The 21,856-nt window shown below is 35.4% G+C and overlaps 2 protein-coding genes across 2 annotated transcripts; both read right to left on the bottom strand.

Moving 5' to 3' along the window:
- Positions 1 to 3,504: 3,504 nt before the first annotated feature.
- LOC102805942 (phospholipase B1, membrane-associated-like) lies at positions 3,505 to 8,052 on the bottom strand. Its single transcript, XM_078012011.2, has 14 exons — positions 7,980 to 8,052; positions 7,741 to 7,823; positions 7,585 to 7,645; positions 6,796 to 6,854; positions 6,336 to 6,403; positions 6,198 to 6,244; positions 5,761 to 5,872; positions 5,442 to 5,640; positions 5,215 to 5,303; positions 4,737 to 4,812; positions 4,331 to 4,435; positions 4,043 to 4,138; positions 3,663 to 3,728; positions 3,505 to 3,555 (listed from the first exon to the last, which is right to left on the bottom strand). Exons 1-14 carry the CDS (start codon positions 8,050 to 8,052, stop codon positions 3,505 to 3,507), a joined length of 1,185 nt encoding a protein of 394 aa, XP_077868137.2.
- A 3,873-nt stretch (positions 8,053 to 11,925) lies between these two features.
- On the bottom strand, positions 11,926 to 18,115 carry LOC102805811 (phospholipase B1, membrane-associated-like). Its single transcript, XM_085504670.1, has 14 exons — positions 18,043 to 18,115; positions 17,708 to 17,784; positions 17,552 to 17,615; positions 16,815 to 16,873; positions 16,310 to 16,377; positions 16,136 to 16,182; positions 15,292 to 15,403; positions 14,918 to 15,116; positions 14,136 to 14,224; positions 13,826 to 13,901; positions 13,219 to 13,323; positions 12,760 to 12,855; positions 12,202 to 12,267; positions 11,926 to 12,099 (listed from the first exon to the last, which is right to left on the bottom strand). Exons 1-14 carry the CDS (start codon positions 18,113 to 18,115, stop codon positions 11,926 to 11,928), a joined length of 1,305 nt encoding a protein of 434 aa, XP_085360796.1.
- Positions 18,116 to 21,856: the final 3,741 nt, after the last annotated feature.

Here is a 21,856-nt window from a genome sequence, read left to right as displayed (position 1 = left end):
TTTTTATCCAGAAATGTTATATTTTGCTATGCGTTTCACCCATTTCTGTCAATCTCTTATATCTTGGTTGAAGATTTTGAAAATTTGTAATTCGGTATATTTTTTGCCCTAATCTTATTAATTGGCTGTGGTTGGGCTGTGGTCTGTAAATATAAATGTTTTTATTAAACTGGTCCAAAAATTTTATTCATTCATCAATGAATTATTCATGTCACCACTAATTTCAATGGCTCTAGGAATTCTGAGAAAAATGCTTAACCCCATTTTATGGGTTTTTTGTCTTATTTTCACATTATGGCAGACAAACTTAACAATTTGTAGTGCGGTCATTTCTAATGTACCGTATTCAAAGTTTAATGAGGTCAAAATCCCAAATATTTAAATAAATTCTCAAAATTGTGTTGTGTATCTTGTCACTGACAAGAGATTTGCATACTGTCAGTATATTAGCCAAGTAGTACAACTCTTTCAATTTCACAATTATTGCTCTTTTCTCAGAATTTTTGTGAATAGTTAGCTAATTAATCCCATCTTGCGTTTATTATTGAACAGTGCATGTATTCCCCCCCCCCCAATTAATCAGAAATCCTGTTGATTTGAATTTAATTTGATCAGGGATGTGTAATACAAGTATTTTATATTTAGATCCTTTTCTTGTTTGTATATTTTTATTTTTATTTCTTTTTAAATCATAAAATTGTTTCGTTGAACTACTTTTTTTCACATAAGATTTGATTAAGTATTTTATGTTGAGCAAATTCTATGTGTGGCCATGGTAAATCAAACCACTGTTGTGTTTTGGTATATCCAAGGTTGCCCGTCACAGGTCTCCGGCCTAAATGCAGATACCGTGGAATTGTTTTTTTGTTTTTAATTAATTGGAGAAATAATGAGCTGATGAATTGAGACTTTTGATTCAGTAGAATTTTTTTTTTTTTTTAAATTATAGTGATAAACTACTTTTAATTGTCATTATTCTATGTATTATTTCTAGAAATTAATTAAAATTACTAATCATGCCAAACGTTGGTCTGTACTTGTTTGTGGTGAATGAGAACATTATATTTTACAGTACTGCATCTAATAATCAGGCTTATATTCATTGCCTACCATCTATTTTGGTGTTATGCTGAGTGTGTATGTTGCCACTTTCTACAACTAATTGTCTGGGTATAGGGCGCCACCAAGTGGTAGATTTTGATAAATAACTCCCAGGGTTTAAATTTTGGGGATTTTTTTTGCATGGGAAATTACTCGTCTAATGATATTCCATCATATATAAGATCAACAAAAACTTTATTAAACCTTCTTATTTCTCTGAAGGTCTCATGCCACTAATTAACCAATGGCTGCTCGTAGCCCTCAATTTAAATGCCCAGCAAGAACCAATGAAATTTTTTAAATATTATTTTTCTCAGGTGCTCCCTGTTTGAGGGCGTAATCACCTGGGTCAGAGGTGAGACCAACATGTGGTCTTTTGTTTACTACTTAGCGGCTGTGTACCTGTGGGTTTATTCTGTGTGTTAATGGATGTTCTAATCTTGGTGTTTTTCCAGTGATTTCTCTTGGTGCAATCCAAATACAGTAGGTGTGTCTTGTTTACCTGAGATTTGCAAGAGTTTGAGCTGGCCAACATGTTAGTTTTTTTCATATGGTTGATTACTGGCATGTTGATTTCCCATTTTTGAGCCATATTTTCAACTTTCTTCGTCATTTTCATATAGCAATCTCGTCATATGTTAACATTGTCGTCTATGGAAATTCAATTAGTGGTATGAGCCCTGAATGTACATACATGCCGCCATGTTTAATATTTCTGAGCAAGCGATGGCGAAATTTTATTTGAAACACATCACCCAACCGTTTTATTTTGGTTTTCGTCACATTGCCCGTCGCTTCACGCCTGTATTAGTTCACTACGAGCATCCTCCTCATTTAGTGACATAAATTGTCTGAAGGATGGTCCTGATACGAATGAAGCATTGTTTTAGACGCCCTTAAATATATTCCTACTGCCAAACTGCCAAAATAAAAACGCCGAATTGCTTGAGAACAGTTGTCTGATGTATACTGTTAAGTACCGTTATTGGTGTCAGGTTGAATTACGCTTAAATTTCAATAAACTACTTGCTAATTCGACTTGCATAGAAGTGTTAATCTAAATTTCATTTGCTATTCGGTTGTCATAATTCTGATTTGATACGATGAATTTGGAAATCAATACCCATGTATGTCATTATTTAAAGGTTGGTTGGGAGTTTCTTCCCTTGGTTGCCGTAAAATAGTGTTTGCTTTTCTAAATGTATGAATTTGTTTCTATCATTTTTCCAAAACCTCATACATTGCAAACAATTTCTTTCAAAATACCCCACTGGATTTCTATTGGTCAACTTCTTATATTCGATAATCAATTCCTTTTCAGGCCAGGGTGTTTTTGAGTCTGTGTTAGGTGTTGGTTGAACATTGCTAATAATTTAATGTCAAGTGAAATGTGTAACAGTTCAGTGGCGGACCCCCCCCCCCCCCCAAACGTATGACGATTCATATGATCTGGATTACGCATAGCTTCTCTGCGATTTACGCTCCGTATATCTTAAGCGTAGCTTGCACCCCCCAATACATTTTGCTGGATCCGCCACTGTAACAGTTTACAGACAACTAGAATATTTCCCCCATTATCTGCGTTTTAGAGTGCTCTTCACAAATATGAATTGAGTGGTAGCCACCTTGAAAAGGTTTTAGAGCAATGTCTGTGGTTTGCAGGTTGGGTTGACAAGGTTAAAATTCAGAAAATAACAAGTCATTGTCGATGGTATAGTCCCCGTCAGGTTACTAGGGCAATTAAAAATATCTACGTGCATATGTCTGCTTGTCGTTGTACTTACTTTCAGCAAAATCATTATATAGACGTATGAATTAGATTGGAGAATAATAAAAAATACAAAACTTGATTGTTTTTTTATTTATTTTTAATCTGTTTTTGTTTATAAAGACATATTTAACATTTTAGTGACATACATTATAAACAGCATTAAAAAGGCAATGTGGGTAATTTTGTGTATATTTGAGCATAATTTATTTTGATATAAACACATTATGTTACAAATTCGTTCGATGAAATACACAAACACAAGTTAGTAATTATCTGTACGTATAGATAAACCCAGTACACATGAGCAGTCGATGTGTTCCGTGTTTCATCCACCGAATACTATGCAACCAAAACGATAGTTTTACTTTGTGAGAAATCACATCATGAAGTTTTACCGCGAAACAATAACATTATTTACATTACAGTTTTAACTTACAATAGATAACTATTTTATTATACTGATTTGTTAGCAATAAAATGCCATTATAGTGACTTCTTATTCTTATTGAACGACCTTTAGTAACTATTCCCGATTCTGTCCCGTACATCGTTACACTGTTTATCTGACAACAATAGTACTAGACACAAGTCATAGTACTGTCCTGGTGTTAGCACTTGCATTACACGGCAGGTTAGGTGGTGATCTCTGGTGAATTTTTATAGGTGTAAAAGTATTCGAAATCCTGTTGACAGAAAATAAATATTCATTTTAGTTCAAGATAATATTATTATCAGTATTATAATGTTATATTCTTACAAATAATGACGTAACATTATAGGTGTAACTAACCTCAGATGGGCATTCTACAATGTCGTCAGGGTGCCAAGCTGTACGTTTCTGTCCTACTGGCTCTATCTGTATAATTAATAATAGGTATATTAACATGCAATTATTCATTGCTCAAATCTCACCTCTAGTTTGCATGCATCGAGTTACAAAAACGACCACTCCTATATTTTAAAAACTCAAATTGTAACTTCTTATTGTTAATTTCTAATTGTTCGTTTTTGTAATTCGATGTTTTCGTAACTGGATGTTTGTAACTCAATTTTCATAACTCGATAAATTTACCATCTCGCATTGTTCAAATCATCTTTTTACTAGTTTAGAAATGAAGTTTTGAATAAAACCGAAATATTACCAATTTATATTATATAAGTATATCTTACCAAATTATTCCATAAACTTTTGGCACTTTCTTGGTGCCCGTATTCACTGAAATGAAAACAGTCTGGCGCAAAGAATGAATCATCCCATCCACCTTCCTAGAAATAGATTTAATTTGTCACAAAAAGTTTTATTCGGCTAGAACACAATCGGCCACACACATAATGGAAGTGATAGTGTAATATAGGTATTATATATAAATGTATGCTTTTTAGAAACACGACTGATTGGCAGTGACGTACATCGACACGGGTTTCAGAAAACTGGGTGAGAATAAATATTCTACTTACACCATCAGGAGGTATACGTGTCTCTTCGAAGAATGGTTGGATAACTACAGTAAAATTATCGTGTGTATCATATTTGCCGCTTTCAACCAACGTCTCCAATGCACGCTGACAAAATAAACAAAGACAAATGCAGTTTCTAATACAATACGAGAACCTTAAATGACTTGACACTAGGCGTAATAGTATAGAAATGTATTCCATAGTGCCGGAACTGAAATTAATTACTTGTGTTATGTATTCCAACAAAATATTCTGAAACAAATATTCGATTGCAGTTGTGTGTCAGAAGTGTTGATTTTTGTATAAAAGACATAATTTAGTGATGGGAACGAAACTGTCGAAGACAGAGAGACCTCATCTCATTATCATAATCACATTAATACATATTATTGGTTATTTCACTTACATGATATGCATTTGTCAAGTTCAGTAGTTCTCTCCAGTCATCAGAATACTTTGCCTTTGCACAATCACAAGAGAAACTACAAAGCGAACAAAATAAATTGGTTAGTAATCGTGCCCGAGGTACAAAACAATATGGTCCCTCATAGTAAAATGGGTTGGTAAACTGGCACTAAGTACAGATATCATATGTCCCCACATACAACGATGGGTTGGTATAACATGCACTAAATAGAGTAATACCAATTTTTGGCTCGTCGATATAGCAGGCCTCGGACGTTTACTAGAACCTCGATCCCGAACAGACCGTTAGCTGAAGTTAGCGTCCTCGTATCCATACTTCAATATCAGAAATCATGTGTCTCATCCGATAAGACAAAACAATTTTTCTATCTGACACACAAACCCGACGCGATGATCAATGAAAACCGTTCTAGCGAAGGGTTTCCCTGACCACGCACAAAGAATTACTGGTTACTTACCGGTGTAGTAGATCACAAAAACATCCATCCAGTTTGTTTATTTCAGTTACCATAACGGTTTGTGCTAAGTTAACGAACGTCCTCGGTATCTGTACAACACATATAAGTCACAATTTAATATTTATTTGTGAAACAATTTCAAGTCGTAATAAAATAATAATAAAGCATTAAATTACATTGCCCGAATATGATATTCTCTACGCACAAAATAAGGTTAATTGATTTACCTCTTCATGCATGTAATCCAATGTTTCTTCAACATTTTTTGCATAATTTTCCGCTGTATACTCCTCAGGTTCGTGGCAGTACGCACATAGATCGTTAGCGCCTATAAATATAGTCACCATTTTCCAATCATTATCATAGTCCAGCCAATCAACATGTTTCAATCTTTCGATAAGGTTTTGCGTCTGGTCCATGAGATCCCTAAGTAAACAAGAATATAGGTTATTTGGTGAATTGAACATTCACAGGAAATGAACACAACATCTGTACAGCAAAATTTCCATCGAAGTTTCTTGTGATTGTTGCTTACATTCAACTTACTTGGATTTACCTCCAGGTTCAGCTACATTCAAACGTGATATATTATAATCTTCTATTTGTCCAATACCAACAGACCACCCATTCACTTCCGGGTTATATTGTTTTAAAATATCTAAAAAAATGATAAATTAATTAACACGACTAGTCAAGTACGGCTGGCATATAAGACGTCTAAATTCACATCGTAATAGGTAGTCACAGTGCTGAGTCTTTTATTGCGCAGACGACCATGCATTACAGAGAAACACAATTTAATGAAAAATTACTAAAATAAATACTAATTTTGTTTGAAAAATGGTACACAAAATGAATTTAAGAATTTAAAAGAACGACAAAAAACAAGAACTAAATAAATTTTGTGATCATTCCCATGGTTACCCACAGTGCATTTGTGAATAATTTAACGTAGATACATGACGTCATTGGTCAATACATACTTGGTAAAGTAAGTGTTTCGTCTTTCATTGTACCATCACCACCAATACTAAAACAAAAACAAACAATTAATATATATTTATATATCCATGTTTTTGCCATGCTAATGTAGAGTAACCGCATATATTGAAATGGTTTACCTCCATGATAGTCCTCTATATTCGCGAATAACTTGTATGGGATTGGAAGCCCCAGCACCGTTGCCAGCCTGAGAAAATGACATGCAATTAACACACACTAGAAGTAAACATGGAAGTCCAAATACATGTACTAGTATTTATATTTTATGTGACTACGTTATAATGTGCCAAGTTAACCCATGACAACACACCATTGCAAATATATCGATTAAGCATAAAATGACAATTCAATCGGTTATTAGATTATTATGCATATGCCACTGTAGACATTTGTATTTGATAGTATCACTGTAACTCGTCGGGAAGAGTGTCCGCTTTACACCGTTAGTTGACTTATCTTCTCATTATTTATTCGGATACTGTGTTGTGAAGAAAACGTAATATAAAGGAATACGGTACTGTTTTATTTTGTTTTAAATTATTTAATGACGTACAAATTACAAATACAGGTCACACTTACCGTTATAGAGTCCCCCAAAGCAGCAACAATATCAATATCACCTGGTGTTAGTTCATGCACTACAATTAAATGAATTGAGAGATAAACGTGACGTATAACAATATAAGTCATGGACGTAACTAGTATAGGTTATGAGGCCAATACTTAGATGACAGTAAACTCATGACGAAGCTTAACACTGGGCAAAGTCGTTGATATACGGCGGTTACATTACCGTATTCGCACGCGTATGTTCCCGATATTCGAAAATATACGTTGGTCGGCGCACACGTACATTCAACGTGTGTACGGGGAATACGCAACGTATGTAAATTGTATTAGATTATACTAAGCATATATTGTTCTGACTCCATTACCTAGGTAGGGTGATATTTGGTATATATCAACAGGTGTTAGCCACTACTTCACTTTATATCCGCTTATCAGTCCACAGCGCCATTTATTGTACCACATAGCCATCACCAGGCATATCAGGTTATAGAGCAGAGGGCAACGTTGTTAAATAGGCATTATTTACTACATCAAGATTGTTTAGTTTTATAGTTTAATCAATTTAATCAACTTATCTTGCTTGACCTATATATCTTAATACGATTGCCTGTATAAACAGGAATATTAAATGGCACACGCTGTCTCACAATACATGTTTGAAAAATTTCCATGTGCCTGAACTATGTACATCCACCTCTAGCATATCTCATCGGCATATCCAAACCCAGTAGCTGAATTATTATAGTTGACAAGAAGTGACAAAAAGTGTTATTACTGTGTAACTGTGTTTGCACTCACCTGACGTAGGCCTTGTCGTTGATCGAGGTATAATTTCACAGTCAAATTTGTGCTGTATCCTCTAAAAACATAAGATATTATAGTATATTCAGTATAAATTCAGATATGTAACAGAAAAATGGAATATCGTAAAAAATGTTAATACAATTTTCTCACCGGGATGCTCGACGTCTTGTCGGGAACCATTTTATGTGCAACAGGTCCAATGGCTTTCATGAAACGGGTGTACCTTTCCCAGTCTGCAAAATTTAGTTTCAATATTGGCTTATAATAACTCGCTTATAATAACAGTTAGTTCTTGTACAGTGCTTGATGAACAAGACATGTGCTGACTAAACCAGATATACAAAATAATGATTGCAATAAATACATATTTTAAATATAATTTCACTTACACCCATCTGTGGAATCCTTTTCTACGCATGACACCGATACAATCGTCAGAATAAAAACAAGAAACAACTTCATGTTTGTTATGAAGTGACCAGGAATGGTTGACCAGGTAAGGATGTTTGCATCTGATCTGCTGAGCTGTTCCAACAGTGAAGCGTTCTAGACTCCTCCCATGATGGTTTGTTTACATTGTCATTACGTCACATTTATCATGTATCATGTGATAGATAGTGTTGATACACCACTAATTATGAGTGCAATAAACTGTGATAGAGAGACTGTGACCCGGGAGACATCTCCTCATGATAGTGGTTATGAAGTGGTCAGACCCAAACTGATAAACTGTACAGTCATGAAATATGTGATATATTTCCATTCAGTCAGAAAAAACGTCCTTCAAGACAACTGCCTCGACAATGAGCATGTCACATGGCCATGGCGTTTATGTGCTAACAAAGTAATGCTCGGAATCAAATGTCAGGAGGCTGATATCACTATATCGGTAATAATAATAATTATTGATTTCTTATCTGAAACGATGACTTTCTCATAATGTATAGAAATTTGGTTTCCATGCAATGTCAACACCGCAAGCTTCCAGTATTTAAACTTATTTGTATAACCCAACATGATGACGTCTCCAATTGTACATGTACTTGCTAAATTGATTTACTGTAACAGCCGTCTTTTCTTGGTGGACTTAAGCGAGGGAGTCGTCACCCGCGCATGCGTCAGATGGCCATAGCGTGTCATTGTTTACAAACAAGCGTCTACCCATGAGCCTTCGCATTTTTAGCGTGTGTTGTTATCGTCGCTTGGAACTCAATATTCCAACGCGTGCGCAGGTGACGACCCGCCCACTTTAATTTATTTAAAAGTTGTAATTATTATCGGAAATGCAATGAGATATTTATTTGTTCACTAAGAGCTACTCTCCCTTAGCAAGTGTGTTAAAAACACACAATGTGCAAAGTAGATTTTGCGCTCATACTGCACACAACACGCGGACTTGAGAGAACATTATACTTGGACTTGAAGTGACGGAGAGCGCTGAGAGCTGCTGGCCATGTACGCTGTACTGACAAGATGTAGGCTGAAACTACATCCACATCATACGACTGGAAATAATATGTTTGCTATGTAGTGATAAAGGGCGTATACATCTAGTAAGGTAACTTTAATGATCTAAGAGTCAAGTATTCAATGTCCGAATCACTGTCACAAGAGGGCGTGCTGAGTTATTATATCACCAATCACACATAAGCAGTTAGTAACACATATATGTGACTTAGTTGTATACTTGATTAGTTATCAGCGGCACGTGTATACTATTTAGGGAAGGACTCTACACTGTTCATTATTGCGTGAAAACAGGGCAAGGACGGAAGTGTGTGCAATAATGGGCGAGACGTAGCACAAGCGAACATCCCCGTTCGAGCCTGTCCGAATCCTTTATTTTAATTATATAATATTTGAACATACGTGCAGTAGTAGTAGACAAAAAAGAAATATACAGTGAGGTTAGCGCGTCACCGATGCCTGTATTTCAGTTACGGGTATAAGTTCACGAGCAAACGACATGCGAACATAAACACATTTTAGTAGATTAATTTCCAGATGAAAATAACCATGATTTCTTAACCACGACACATAATGTAGGGCTTGTTGTTTAAAATCTCTATATAAGTGTGGGGTAGCATTAAATATTGATGAGTCGCACAAAAACAATCTTGTTCGTTTGTTCGCGCATTGACCTCAAGCACTGAACTGTTATCATCTGATAACACAAGCTGATAACAAGGTTGCACGTGGTACCAATCGACCAATGAGATGCGGCGTTTCAACAAGGGCAGCGCGCGGTACCTTTAATTGACGATAAATACTTTATCTCGTTGCTATCATTATAACAATCTATGATCTCATCAATTATCCAACCATGTACCTAAAACAGCAGACTGGTCTCCTGGAGATATGGGTGAGGGTATCTAAAGGTTAAGCTACTGAATCCCAGCTATGTCCAGTACCAATAGTACAGCTCAATACTTAGCCAGTCTTTTTTAAATGTTTGTTTGTAATATCTACTATGGTATAGAAGGTCGTGAAAAGTGAAACGTCGTCGTTGAATCTCGAAGTTTGGCAATCTCGAAGTTTGGCAATCTAAAAAAAAAAAAAAAGTGGTGCACGATGTCTTGGGTTTTTAAGAAAATGTTTCAGTTTCAGCAAACCTCAAAGAAAGAAAATTAACAAACCACCACCCTTAAATACTAAACCTTGCAGCTTAACTATATATTGTAATATGTGTCAGTCACGTGATTCTTATAATGAAAGACTAGTAATAGTGTTTGTAGTTTAAATTTGCTAGATTGTTTTAATAGTCTGTATTGTACCCGACATATAGTTTTACGAGGAGTGTTTCAAATGTTTTCGCTTTTCTATCAAAAGCTAGAAAGTTTTCAATAGAAACACTAATTGCACAACGTGAACTACTATTTCAATGTAAAATACCGCCCACTACGACGATATATATTATTGATGGCCACAATAAGACCACTAAATATATTTACATGGACGATCATTCAATAAAATGTGAATTTCTACAACTTCATATTTAAAAAAATACTTCCAATCTACTGTGGTCACCCGAGGGTAATCAAGTCAAGCATGAAAAAACAATATTTTTGAAATATTTGTGGAATTGGCGGCAAATATTTAGTTATGACACAGAACTGAATATATCCTTGTTTGCAAGATGTATATTGATTAGTTATTTCAACATAAAACATGAACCATCAACATCATTGTTACATAGATTTATGCATGTGTATTATTGGTTTTGCTACAACAATTTTGCAAATGAATTTTCATTTATATTTCCAAAGTGTGTTAATGGATAGATAAGCAATTTTCACAGGAGGGGTTGCTCTTGATATAAACCGATCGACTACATTTTGGTAGAGATGCGGATCTCTATCCCCTGAAAACAGGACTTTTGGGAATATTTTTTTCTATTTATAACTATAAGAAACTTATGGGTTGTTCTCATGAAACTTTTGAAAGGGTTTGACCTTGATATTGCCTAATTGATAAGAATTTGGTAGTGATTTAGATATGGTTGCCAATAAAACAAAGGGGAATGATATTTCATCTACAGTTCACAAAATTATTTACAAATGTTCATGAAATGTCCCGGTGAGCTTTTCCTTGGTCCTATTTAATACTAAATTTTCAAAAAGAGATTAGAAACTTACGTGAGTATGTAATATATACATGGAATGTTAGTGTAGGTTGCATGGCGGAGTTTTGCGCCCTCGGATTTCTTCCTAGTTTAACAGTGCTTTGTTCTCAGTCAACATACCATGCGTGAGAATGTCCATTTCTACTCTATTATCCTTATGTGTGTGAATGTTCGAAATATTCACGATATGAACATCATTACATTATTACATGTGTATATTATTATGTTTTGTACATACGCAAAGAGACGATTCCCGGCCTTTTTATTGACAGCGTTATTTTCTATATTGTGGCAACATTCCTAATAAACAAATTACTACACAACAATATTAAATGCCATCATAGGTAATATAATAGAAGAACTGACATAACAGCAACATGTATAACTGTAAAAATGCAAAGATACAACGTCACGTCGTGTTCTATTTTCAGGTTTCGTGGTTAAATATACACTGCAGTTTTTAAGTATTTTGCCAAAATTTTAAAAGATAGTATCTCTATTATCTTTTCATAATTTATAGAGTAATCTTGAAAAATTCTTTTCTTTAATTCATGAATTAAACATACTCTAGGACCAAATGATTTTTATTTTCAACATACGCAGCCTCTAACTCAGTTCAGTGCTTGGCTTACTTTTTCTACCTAATCCTATTTCCAAGTTGTAATCACTTAACCTTAGAAAGTGTCAAAGTAATGTTTCTAAATAATTCACAATTAACTTTTGTTATCAATTGTATTATACGCATGTATAACCATGACTGTTAACAGTAATGTCAGTGATGGCATAGTAACCACGTATGCTTGTCCTATGGGATCCAAGTCTCCTATGGGATCCATGTCCTGCTCGGTCTCGTTTGAGTTCTTATATGTGTAGAAGTATTCGAAATCCTGCAGATAGAGAAGAAATACACGAAATCAACTCACGAATTTGATCAAAGCACTGTATTTGTATAATCTCTTAATAAATCGAATATTGTTTGATAGACTCACCTCCGATGGACACTCCAATTTGTCTTCAGGAAGCCATGCTTTGCGTTTCTCTCCGACTCGTTCAATCTGTATGCATTATAAAATATGTATATGAATCGTGAATTTGAATATTGGAAACCAATGTAGAAATCGTGAATTTGAATATTGGAATTCAATGTAGAGATCCTGAATTTTAATATTGGAATTCAATGTAGAAATCGTGAATTTGAATATTGGAATTCAATGTAGAGATCCTGAATTTGAATATTGGAAATCAATGTAGTGGCTCTGAAATTAAATATCGATATATGACACATTTTACCAATACATGTATTAGGAATGGAACAGATTTCTCCAGAACATAAAACTTGATGAACGGTTCGGTGAAAGGTGTAATACTGATGACTCGCAGTTTGTATTAACCAAAGTGATATTTTCTGACATAGTAGTATCTATAATATGTATTTATTGTGTTTGAACTATATATATAACATTTCTTCTTCTTTTTTTGATTTTAGAATAGCATTTGACTCTGTTTTATTCAAAATACCAATGAAGTTTTTATTATATAATAGTTACCATATTATTCCACAGACTCATGGCACAGCCTTGGTGTCCATATTCACTGAAATGAAAACAGTCTGGTGCGAACATAGATCCATCCCAACCACCTTCCTGCAAACAAAAATAATGATTTGCATAAGTTCGATGCAATGTTCAGTTTGTGTAATTCAATGTGAATTAAACAGGATACACACATCTTCGGTCACCTTATAATTGTTGAATGTCAGATTTAATCAGCAAAACCAATCCAGAAGAAGTGCAACAAGATTAAGTGTGTAACGCAAACCACTCAATATACAATCAGTCAAAAGGTATAACCCCGGAATAATTATCGACTAGCATTAACTGGGCCATGACCTAATTAGGAATATTTTGATGAGCAAATACAGCAGCATTGACTACATGATACAACAGACTAGACTGATGAACCAACCACGGAACTACATGTTACCATGGTAACATGTCTATACTTACACCATCAGGTGGTATATAAGTCTCTTCAAAGAATGGTTGAATTACTACAGTAAAGTCATCTCTTGTGTCATATCTACCATCTTCAACCAACATCTCGAGGGAGCGCTAGTGAAATAAACATTTGTGTCAATGTGAGCTTTATATTTAGAGATTTCCAGCATGATTACGTATTTCAGTGTGTAAGTGGCCGATAGTTTTATGCTTAAGAATTGTTTCGTCTCCTTGAGAAGTGAGAACCCAATGACAATCGGCCGCATACAATCGTGTGCGCTGCTTTCTAATTTTTGCAACGTCAAAAATATTCTCGCGTATTACGTGACAATAAATACTAATGAAGTAGGGATTAATTTAAAGCAAATGACAACAAATGATAACGTATTATTTTGTGTTCAAAATCAGTTTTTCTGATTTGGTTAAGAATTTTGTCTACACAGTCGGGCGAATAAAGTAAACAGGTCTTCATAAATGCCTGTGAAATCGAGGTAATGAATTGGAAAGTTGAAAATAGTTCATTCAGGGTGTTCACACAAATGCGAGTAAAGAACCTTTGGATGTTATAAAGCACATTTAAGTATTATTCGCGTCTGGGAAATTACATTCAACTTACGTGATAAGCCTTTGCCAAATCGAACACTTCCTCCCAGTCATCATTCAAACTTTCCTTGGCACACGAACACATGGCACTAACAATCACAATAAAAACATACACACATTAGTTATCCGTGCGATCACACCTCAAACTTTATTATTATTATTTTTATTCGTAATGAATCATAGAAAGTGTACACAGATGGAATTTATAATATTCGCCATATTGTAATACAAGAATGAAAACAATTATAATCATGGAATCTAGTCCATATATGAATCTATTTATATGCAGCGTGATACTACTAGAATATATGTAATACACTTACGCATGTAGAACATTGCAAACTAAGCCGTCGAGCTTGTTGATTTCAGTCACCATCACGGTCTGTGCCAAATTAACAAACGTCCTCGGCATCTGTAAATGAAAACAGAAATAATCTCACAATGAATATGTGTGTACAACGACATTTGTACAATGAACTCAGGATAATACACTCAGAGTAGACCACGAGTGTACGAGCGCAAGGGTAGACTTTCAGTCAGAGTAGACCACATGTGTACGAGCGCAGGGTAAACTTTCAGTCAGAGTAGAGCACATATGTACGAGCGCAAGTTAGTCAGTCAAAGTAGACCACATGTGTACGAGCGCAGGTTAAACTTTCAGTCAAAGTAGACCACGTGTGTACGAGCGCAGGTTAAACTTTCAGTCAGAGTATACCACATGTGTACGAGCGCAGGGTAAACTTTCAGTCAGAGTAGACCACATGTGTACGAGCGCAGGGTAAACTTTCAGTCAGAGTAGACCGCATGTGTACGAGCGCAGGGGCAAACTTTCAGTCAGAGTAGACCACATGTGTACGAGCGCAGGGTAAACTTTCAGTCAGAGTAGAGCACATGTGTAAGAACGCTGAAGGGGACATTCATTCAGAGTAGACTGCCTTTGAACGAACGAAGGAGACATTCAGAACAGACTACATTTATACGGACGCAGAAGGATACATTATTAAAAGTAGACTGCACGAGTACAAAGGCAGGAGGTGGCACTCATTCAGAGTAGACTGTATATGTACGCAGGAGACACTGAAATAATAGTAAATATATACGTTACCTCAACGTGCATTAAATCCAACGCTGCCTTAACATTGGTGGCGTACTGCTCGGCTGAGTAGCTGTCATTGTCTCGGCAGTAAGCACACAAATCATTACCACCTATGAATAAGGTTACCAGTTTCCAATCATTATCATAATCTAGAGTCTTGACTGTCTTCAGACCCTGAATAAGGGTTTCTACCTGTTCAAGCATATCTCTAAGAAAACACAAAAACGATAGCCGATAACCAATAGTGATTGTTACAATTTGTATAAATAAATCAGTCGGTGACGAAACATGGAAATGTAAAAATGATGACGTCACATGTATATATTCTAATATTAGTTAATTGGATGATGTCATAAAATTTGATAAATCAAATATCGTCTTACATTGAAGTGGAACCTGGTACCGCCACGTTTAATCTAGAGATGTTATGGTTATCTGCGGGACCTGTCTCTATAGACCAACCTTTTACGTTTGGGTTATACATTTTCAAAATGTCTGAGAAAATAAAATAATAATACAATTAAGTTAATAAAAAAAAATGTAAAAAAGGCTTTCGTAATATGTGTCTGTATGTGTATGTGTATTTGAGTCTATGAGTGTATTTAATGTGTGTTTATCTTAAGATTTTTTCTCTTTTGTCACTTGTTTTCCTATGTGCGTGCCTGTCAGTATGCATATCTGCTGATCTGTACACTCTTCCATCTGTGCATTTGTTTGTAAAAAAAAACACCGAATACACGGCAAGGCAAACAAAGTATCTTAGGAACAAGTACATGGATTTCGTGCGTGAGCTGAACCGGCGCACTCATACAACACCAAATCACGAAACTATTGTAAAACGTCACATCACACATCCACCCCGGGATCAAATGCACTATACGAGTATGCGAAGCCTCAACTTCTGATGAAAATCACGCTCCGGAAGATCAAATTCTTTAAAAACCTACAACTTATAAGGGAAGGGATTCATGCCCATTTTCACACGTAATTATAAACCCATTGGATGCATCACATAGCCGTTGGTGAATTCTCACTAGTGACCTCCCCTCTCAGGTGACCATACCTTCGGCCATCTTAACACCCCACCCGAAAAGATACTTAACTTAATGCCCTAGCTTATTACGTGTATCGACCGTGAAACCCACCCACGCAAATCAACACCACGCAGAGTAGCCAGACATTGAGGAAAAGTCTCTCCTGTCGTGTTTGTTTATTCAATATACGTACTTGACAGCGTTAGAGTACCATCTTCCAATGTGTTATCGCCACCAATACTATAGTTTAAAAAAATACGAGTTTCAAAGTTAATTTTATTTTTAGTTTAAATCTATTGTCTTCACCCACATTAATTGAATGGATATGAATCGTATTAAATCAGTTTATTATAAGTATTGGGGTTACCTCCAAGATAGTCCTCTGTACTCGATCAGTACTTGAAAAGGGTTACTGGCGCCAGCACCATTGGCAGCCTGTAATAGCAAATTGTATTATTAATCAACATAAGGGTTATTGACACTGCCCCTTTGCACAGTGGCGGCGGCACAGGGGCAGAGGGGACGATCGCCCTTCGAAAAAAATGTTGGGGGCGTCGCCCCTTCAAAATCAAGCTGCAACCTTTTGTGTCAGCAACATGTTCCCCTAAAAATGCAGGAAATAGCGTTTGAGAGAGTCTAGATTTCAAAATTGTCAAGGGGGAGCATGCCCCCGGACCCCCATTAAGGTCGCGTCTTCCCGCAAGGCTGATGAGCAGATCTCGCCCCTCATGCAAAATTTGGTGCCGCCGCTTCTGATTGGCAATCTGTATTAATAATTAATATAAGTGCTACTGCCAGCACCATATGCATCCTGTATTGATAATCAGCATAATTATTATTGGCACTGGCACCATGACACAGGTCGTACTTACCGTTAAAGAATCTCCCAAAGCAGCAACGATGTCAATATCAGCTGGACGTAGTTTATGAACTTGAATAAACAAAATAAATATTTATTTGTAATTTAGCATTGATCTCACTTTTCAAAATTGTCGCCATTTTCCCTAATGCTGGACATTATTTGTTTTGGTTTGTTTACTCTTCATTTCTATTTTACAATAATAAATAATAAATATAACGCAAGAACTGGAAGTCTCTGACTATTGAAACCACGTGTAATCATAGATTATACAACAATCAATCTGCCACAGCTTCGCTAGGCATGGGTTGAGCTGTAAGTATTGCCTTAGGATTTGCAGTCATCGGTAGATGTGACATTTAAAATATGAAATATGACTACAACTCAACTATTGTGTGTTCTACGACTCATCAATCGCGATCGGATGACCACAAAAAATACACATGTTGACACCATTAAATTATCTATTCATAAATATGATCACAAACACAATATTTCTTTTCTGTCGAAATGTCTCGACACGAATTAGCATAAATAGCACGTGACCGTTTTACCACATAACATAATACATGTGACATTTCCAGTTCATTTGGAAGTGGTGTCATATTGACATAACGCATGACATGTTTAGACAATGTGACACATTCTGGCAAAAATAATGTATATTTTGATGTGTTTTGTTGTTTGTTTTTTTGAAAATACAACGCATCCAATTAAAACTTAATATCTTAATAAAACTTAATAACTCACCCGAGTCAGGTTTCGTGGCAGAAGGCGCTAGAATATCACATTCAAATTTGTACTGTAGTAATCTCTAAAAAATAAACGAATTTTTAAAATCTGAATCAAGTTCAGAACGGTTGCTAGCACAGTGAAGAGCAAGACAATTCACAAGTAATCACTTACCGGTGTATCATTAGATACCATGATGTTCTTTTCATCAGGTCCGTATTCTCGGAGAACTTGAACATAACGTTCCCATCCTGCGAACGCAAACATTGCTAATGGTAAAAGGACAACAGCTACACGATCCGATAAATGCGATATGTGGTAATCGTTGTTCTAAGTAACTATTCAAAATAGCTAGATGTTTCTGGCAATATTTCGTTACCAGCAGCATATGAAAAGGTGGGACAATGATAAAGGTAGTGATCATGGTTATTGACTCGCAGATGTCGCTACTCTGGCACACGGTTCAAATGTATCGTATAAAAACCAGTAGGTAGTTAAACATCACTTACTTTCTTCGGGAGACTCGTTTTCAAAACCAGATGCAGACACAATTGACAAAATAAAAACGAAGAACAACTTCATATTGTCTTAATCAGTGATAAAAAATTAGAACAGCAAGGACGCGCACTTCTGATGAAATGAGACATTTAAATGAAGACATCTGTATGCTCCTCCCAAAAATAATAATGTTATCATTACATCACATTCATCAAGCGAATCATACGATGAACTTATCAGATCGACCAGGCCGCGTGACCGTAAGACTCTAGTCGCCCTAGTTTGAATTATAACGGCCAGGTTACTGGAATTAGAAGCATTTTAAACAGTTTATTTACAATATGCGTGAATTGGTGACAAGATACTAACTTGATGAATTAAGTAGTGAGTACAATATGATAATGTGTTATTATAATATCCAAAATTTATGTACTGACAACAATTTTACAAAACCATGTCGTTGCAACAATTTTGTCATGTTGCCATGGATACCAGATGATGAGAATAACTATATTCATTAATTCAGCATTCAGTATGTGGTGGTGAGTGTAGACGCAGCGATTGATATCATGCGCCAAATAATCTATACTGTTTTGTATCTCCGTATCCAACCTACTTTGCACTATTGCTATGGCAACTGCCCTCCGGATAGATTAGAGAAGTTTGATCCTATATATTACTGCAGTAAGAGATTTATGGATCACTGTGTCAGATGATTGTATGGATAGTACTCGTCATATTTGTTCTAGATTTTTGGGTGATAAGCATTATTAGTGGAAACAAATAACAAAGTCGTTTACTGTGTTACACAGAACGTCTTTAAATAAATAAGTATAGCTGCAGGCAGCAATGGTATGTAGCTGACAGGTTGGTGAATCGTGTTCCTATGATGACTACAACTATTTGTCAACAACATTATGTTAATCCCAAGTACATTTGTATTAGTGATATCATATTTACTATAGATTTCTGAAATTAGATACATGCATAATTGATAAGGACATCAACTAATAATCCAAATCTCTTTATCTATTAGTGCAATAATGAGTATGACAATTAGATATATGCATAATTACTGAGATCATGTAACTATAAAAATATTTTTCCTAAATCTATTACACTTAGTAGTAAATGTGCATCTATAATACATCACTGAGAATTATATATGTAGCAAATGATTTATGCTAAACTCTTAATTATGTCATCCTATCCAGCATCTTCGCCAGTCAAGGACCATTTATTCAACCGAAGCCTCAACATTAACCCTTGGCAGATTTCACCACGATTTACTGTATGTCGCACGCCCTCAAACGATTGTAAGATTCACTTGGGCTCATTTGCATTACTCAATCAGAACTCATGATAGAAACGACACATTACTTGGTAAAATTAAAAATTTGGAATACTAGTATATAAATCAACAGTTTACTGACTATCAAAGGAAAGTGCCTAGTGCTGTATCTGAGGGAAATGATGTGTTTGTTGCAACGAAACCGGAATCATCGGGTAAGTCGATATGTTATCAGTTTCGACAGTTTACTAAAACACAGTTTGCACAAATATTTAGACATTCTATCGTCTTCATTTACTTGCCCACAAACAATTTCCAACGTTGGAATAACACATTTTGGAAACGTGTCAACGAATATAGACCTTCTGTTCTTGACTCTCGATGAATCAACGGAAGGCCTACACGCCGCCATTGTTTTAATCTGGCATGACCCAAGACGTTCACATTTATGATACAGCAACGCTGATTGGTGGCGCAAGCTCCTTGGCGCGCCCAATCAAATGACTCAATTTATCTGCAGTGAAATACAGCTTTCCCTAACACGATCACGCACGGGTTCGTGGGCCGGTTATGAATGGCCGGCTTTAGCGAAACCGTACGATTCGGACGATGCCTAGTATCCAGATAGTTGTAATATTCTTTTATGGACTGGATACGGCTTTTACACCGTAAGCCGTACCCAGGACAGCAAAAGTCGTATTCAGTCCATAAAGGTTTTATCATATACCTTATAGGAGTAATTACAAATTTATCATGGCGTGATCTCAAACGCACAACGTAATTTAAAATGATGCGTTTTGTTTTAAACACCGTCCCTCAACACCATGAGCAAAGCCGGGCGCGCTAGGCCAGGCGTGATACGGGAAATTATTGTCCTGATGTGAGGGCGCACTTCCCATAGCGCTACGGAGCCGGGCATTACGAGGTATATGCTAAAAGATTACTAGTATATTATATACGGTAACAGTTGTCCGTAATAAATAAGCATACCTTCAGGCTTGTCACACCAATCACAATTGGTCACTTATTGTGATAAATATCAAGGTTTGACAAGTTATAAAGATCTATGTCATAATCGGGATTTCTATGTCACACAATTTGCTTGACAGAAAGTCATATTTGGTAATTATCTGTTCTTTAGACTTGCATACAGTGTTTTGTTTATTTTCTGGTGTTTCACAAAAAAATAAAATATCATGGGAGTGTGTAAATGGCGACAGCCGGGTTACCACAAAATAAACAAATTTATTTCGCAGTAACTCGGTTGTCGCCATTCATACATTCCCATATTTTATTTTATTTTATTTTATTTTATTGATAAAAAAACGAAAATAATCAAGAGACTGTATGCCAGTCTATCTGTTCTTGAGTAACTAGTTTTACAGATGTTTAGTTTCACCTACATGCTTTACAACATCTTGTAAATTAGTTTACTTATCGTACTCCTTAGTTTAATGGCAATTAGGTTTAATTTTATGGAACGTATCAATGTACAAAGGGGGAATCTATTTCCCTTGTTGTGTCTTTAGTGGTAAATAATAAATCTGAATAAATCAAGTGAGAAAATCTAAATAAGTAATTTAAACTCAAGTGGTCGTCAATGCATATATACATGTTGTCGAAGCACTAACCAAATACGTTTGCCAGAACCAGTACACAATTCGTGCCCATTGGAATGCCAATAGTCTGACCAATCCGTTAAACTTGACAAATATATTGTCAATAAGAACATGTTACATATCAGTGTATTTATGAATTGCGTTCATGTTTTTGCTAAAATATCCAAATATGTGTACCATTCCTGTGTAGCATATTAGTGTAAATACTGATTGTACTGGAATCATTACATATTTGTGGCAAAATAGTATCCACCATTTTTTTAACTCAAATTTAATTAAACATAATCAAGACCATTATTTATATTATTATTATTACTGTTTACAATAGCGATAAACACTTGGTTATCGACTCGACCCTGCTATAAAATATTGTTTGTGAGGTATCTTATGCAAACTAGGTTTTATCAATAGTGTTGAGTGGAATATAACAATAAAAAAACATACAGATCAGATTTCAAATCTTTGATGCTTGTCACAGCCATGTATGTTTATTTTCAGTTTTCTGTAATTTGGTATATGCTAATTTTAAGATTCTTTGTCTGATAATTTAAATTCTAATAATTAATATTATTTGCATCATTCATGTGTAAATAGAATTCGGGTTAATTGCAAACAAAAATCGTTGTCTTAATTATATATAACAATGTACATAATTTTATGTAACACTAATGCAAGCGAATTTTATTTTCAATTCAAAAATATATTGAATTTTTCGGATTGCCTTTTTCATGTGTGCGATTAAATTTGTAAATTGTAATTATTTTCAAAGTTTGTTACTATAGCTCATACATACACACATACATTAAAGAGATAGTCGTTTTTTATTTGTGTTTTAAAAGCAGGGGATCGCCTCATTTGTGTTTCAAGGTATAGGGTTCAGTGTCAAGGATTTATAAGGCAAAAGTATGTAATGCC

The sequence above is a fragment of the Saccoglossus kowalevskii genome, chromosome 2, assembly GCF_978046115.1.
Source record: "Saccoglossus kowalevskii chromosome 2, keSacKowa6.1, whole genome shotgun sequence".
NCBI classification, from domain to species: Eukaryota; Metazoa; Hemichordata; class Enteropneusta; family Harrimaniidae; genus Saccoglossus; species Saccoglossus kowalevskii.
The sequence above is the reverse complement of the archived record's forward strand: the minus strand, read 5'-3'. Positions and strand labels throughout refer to the sequence as shown.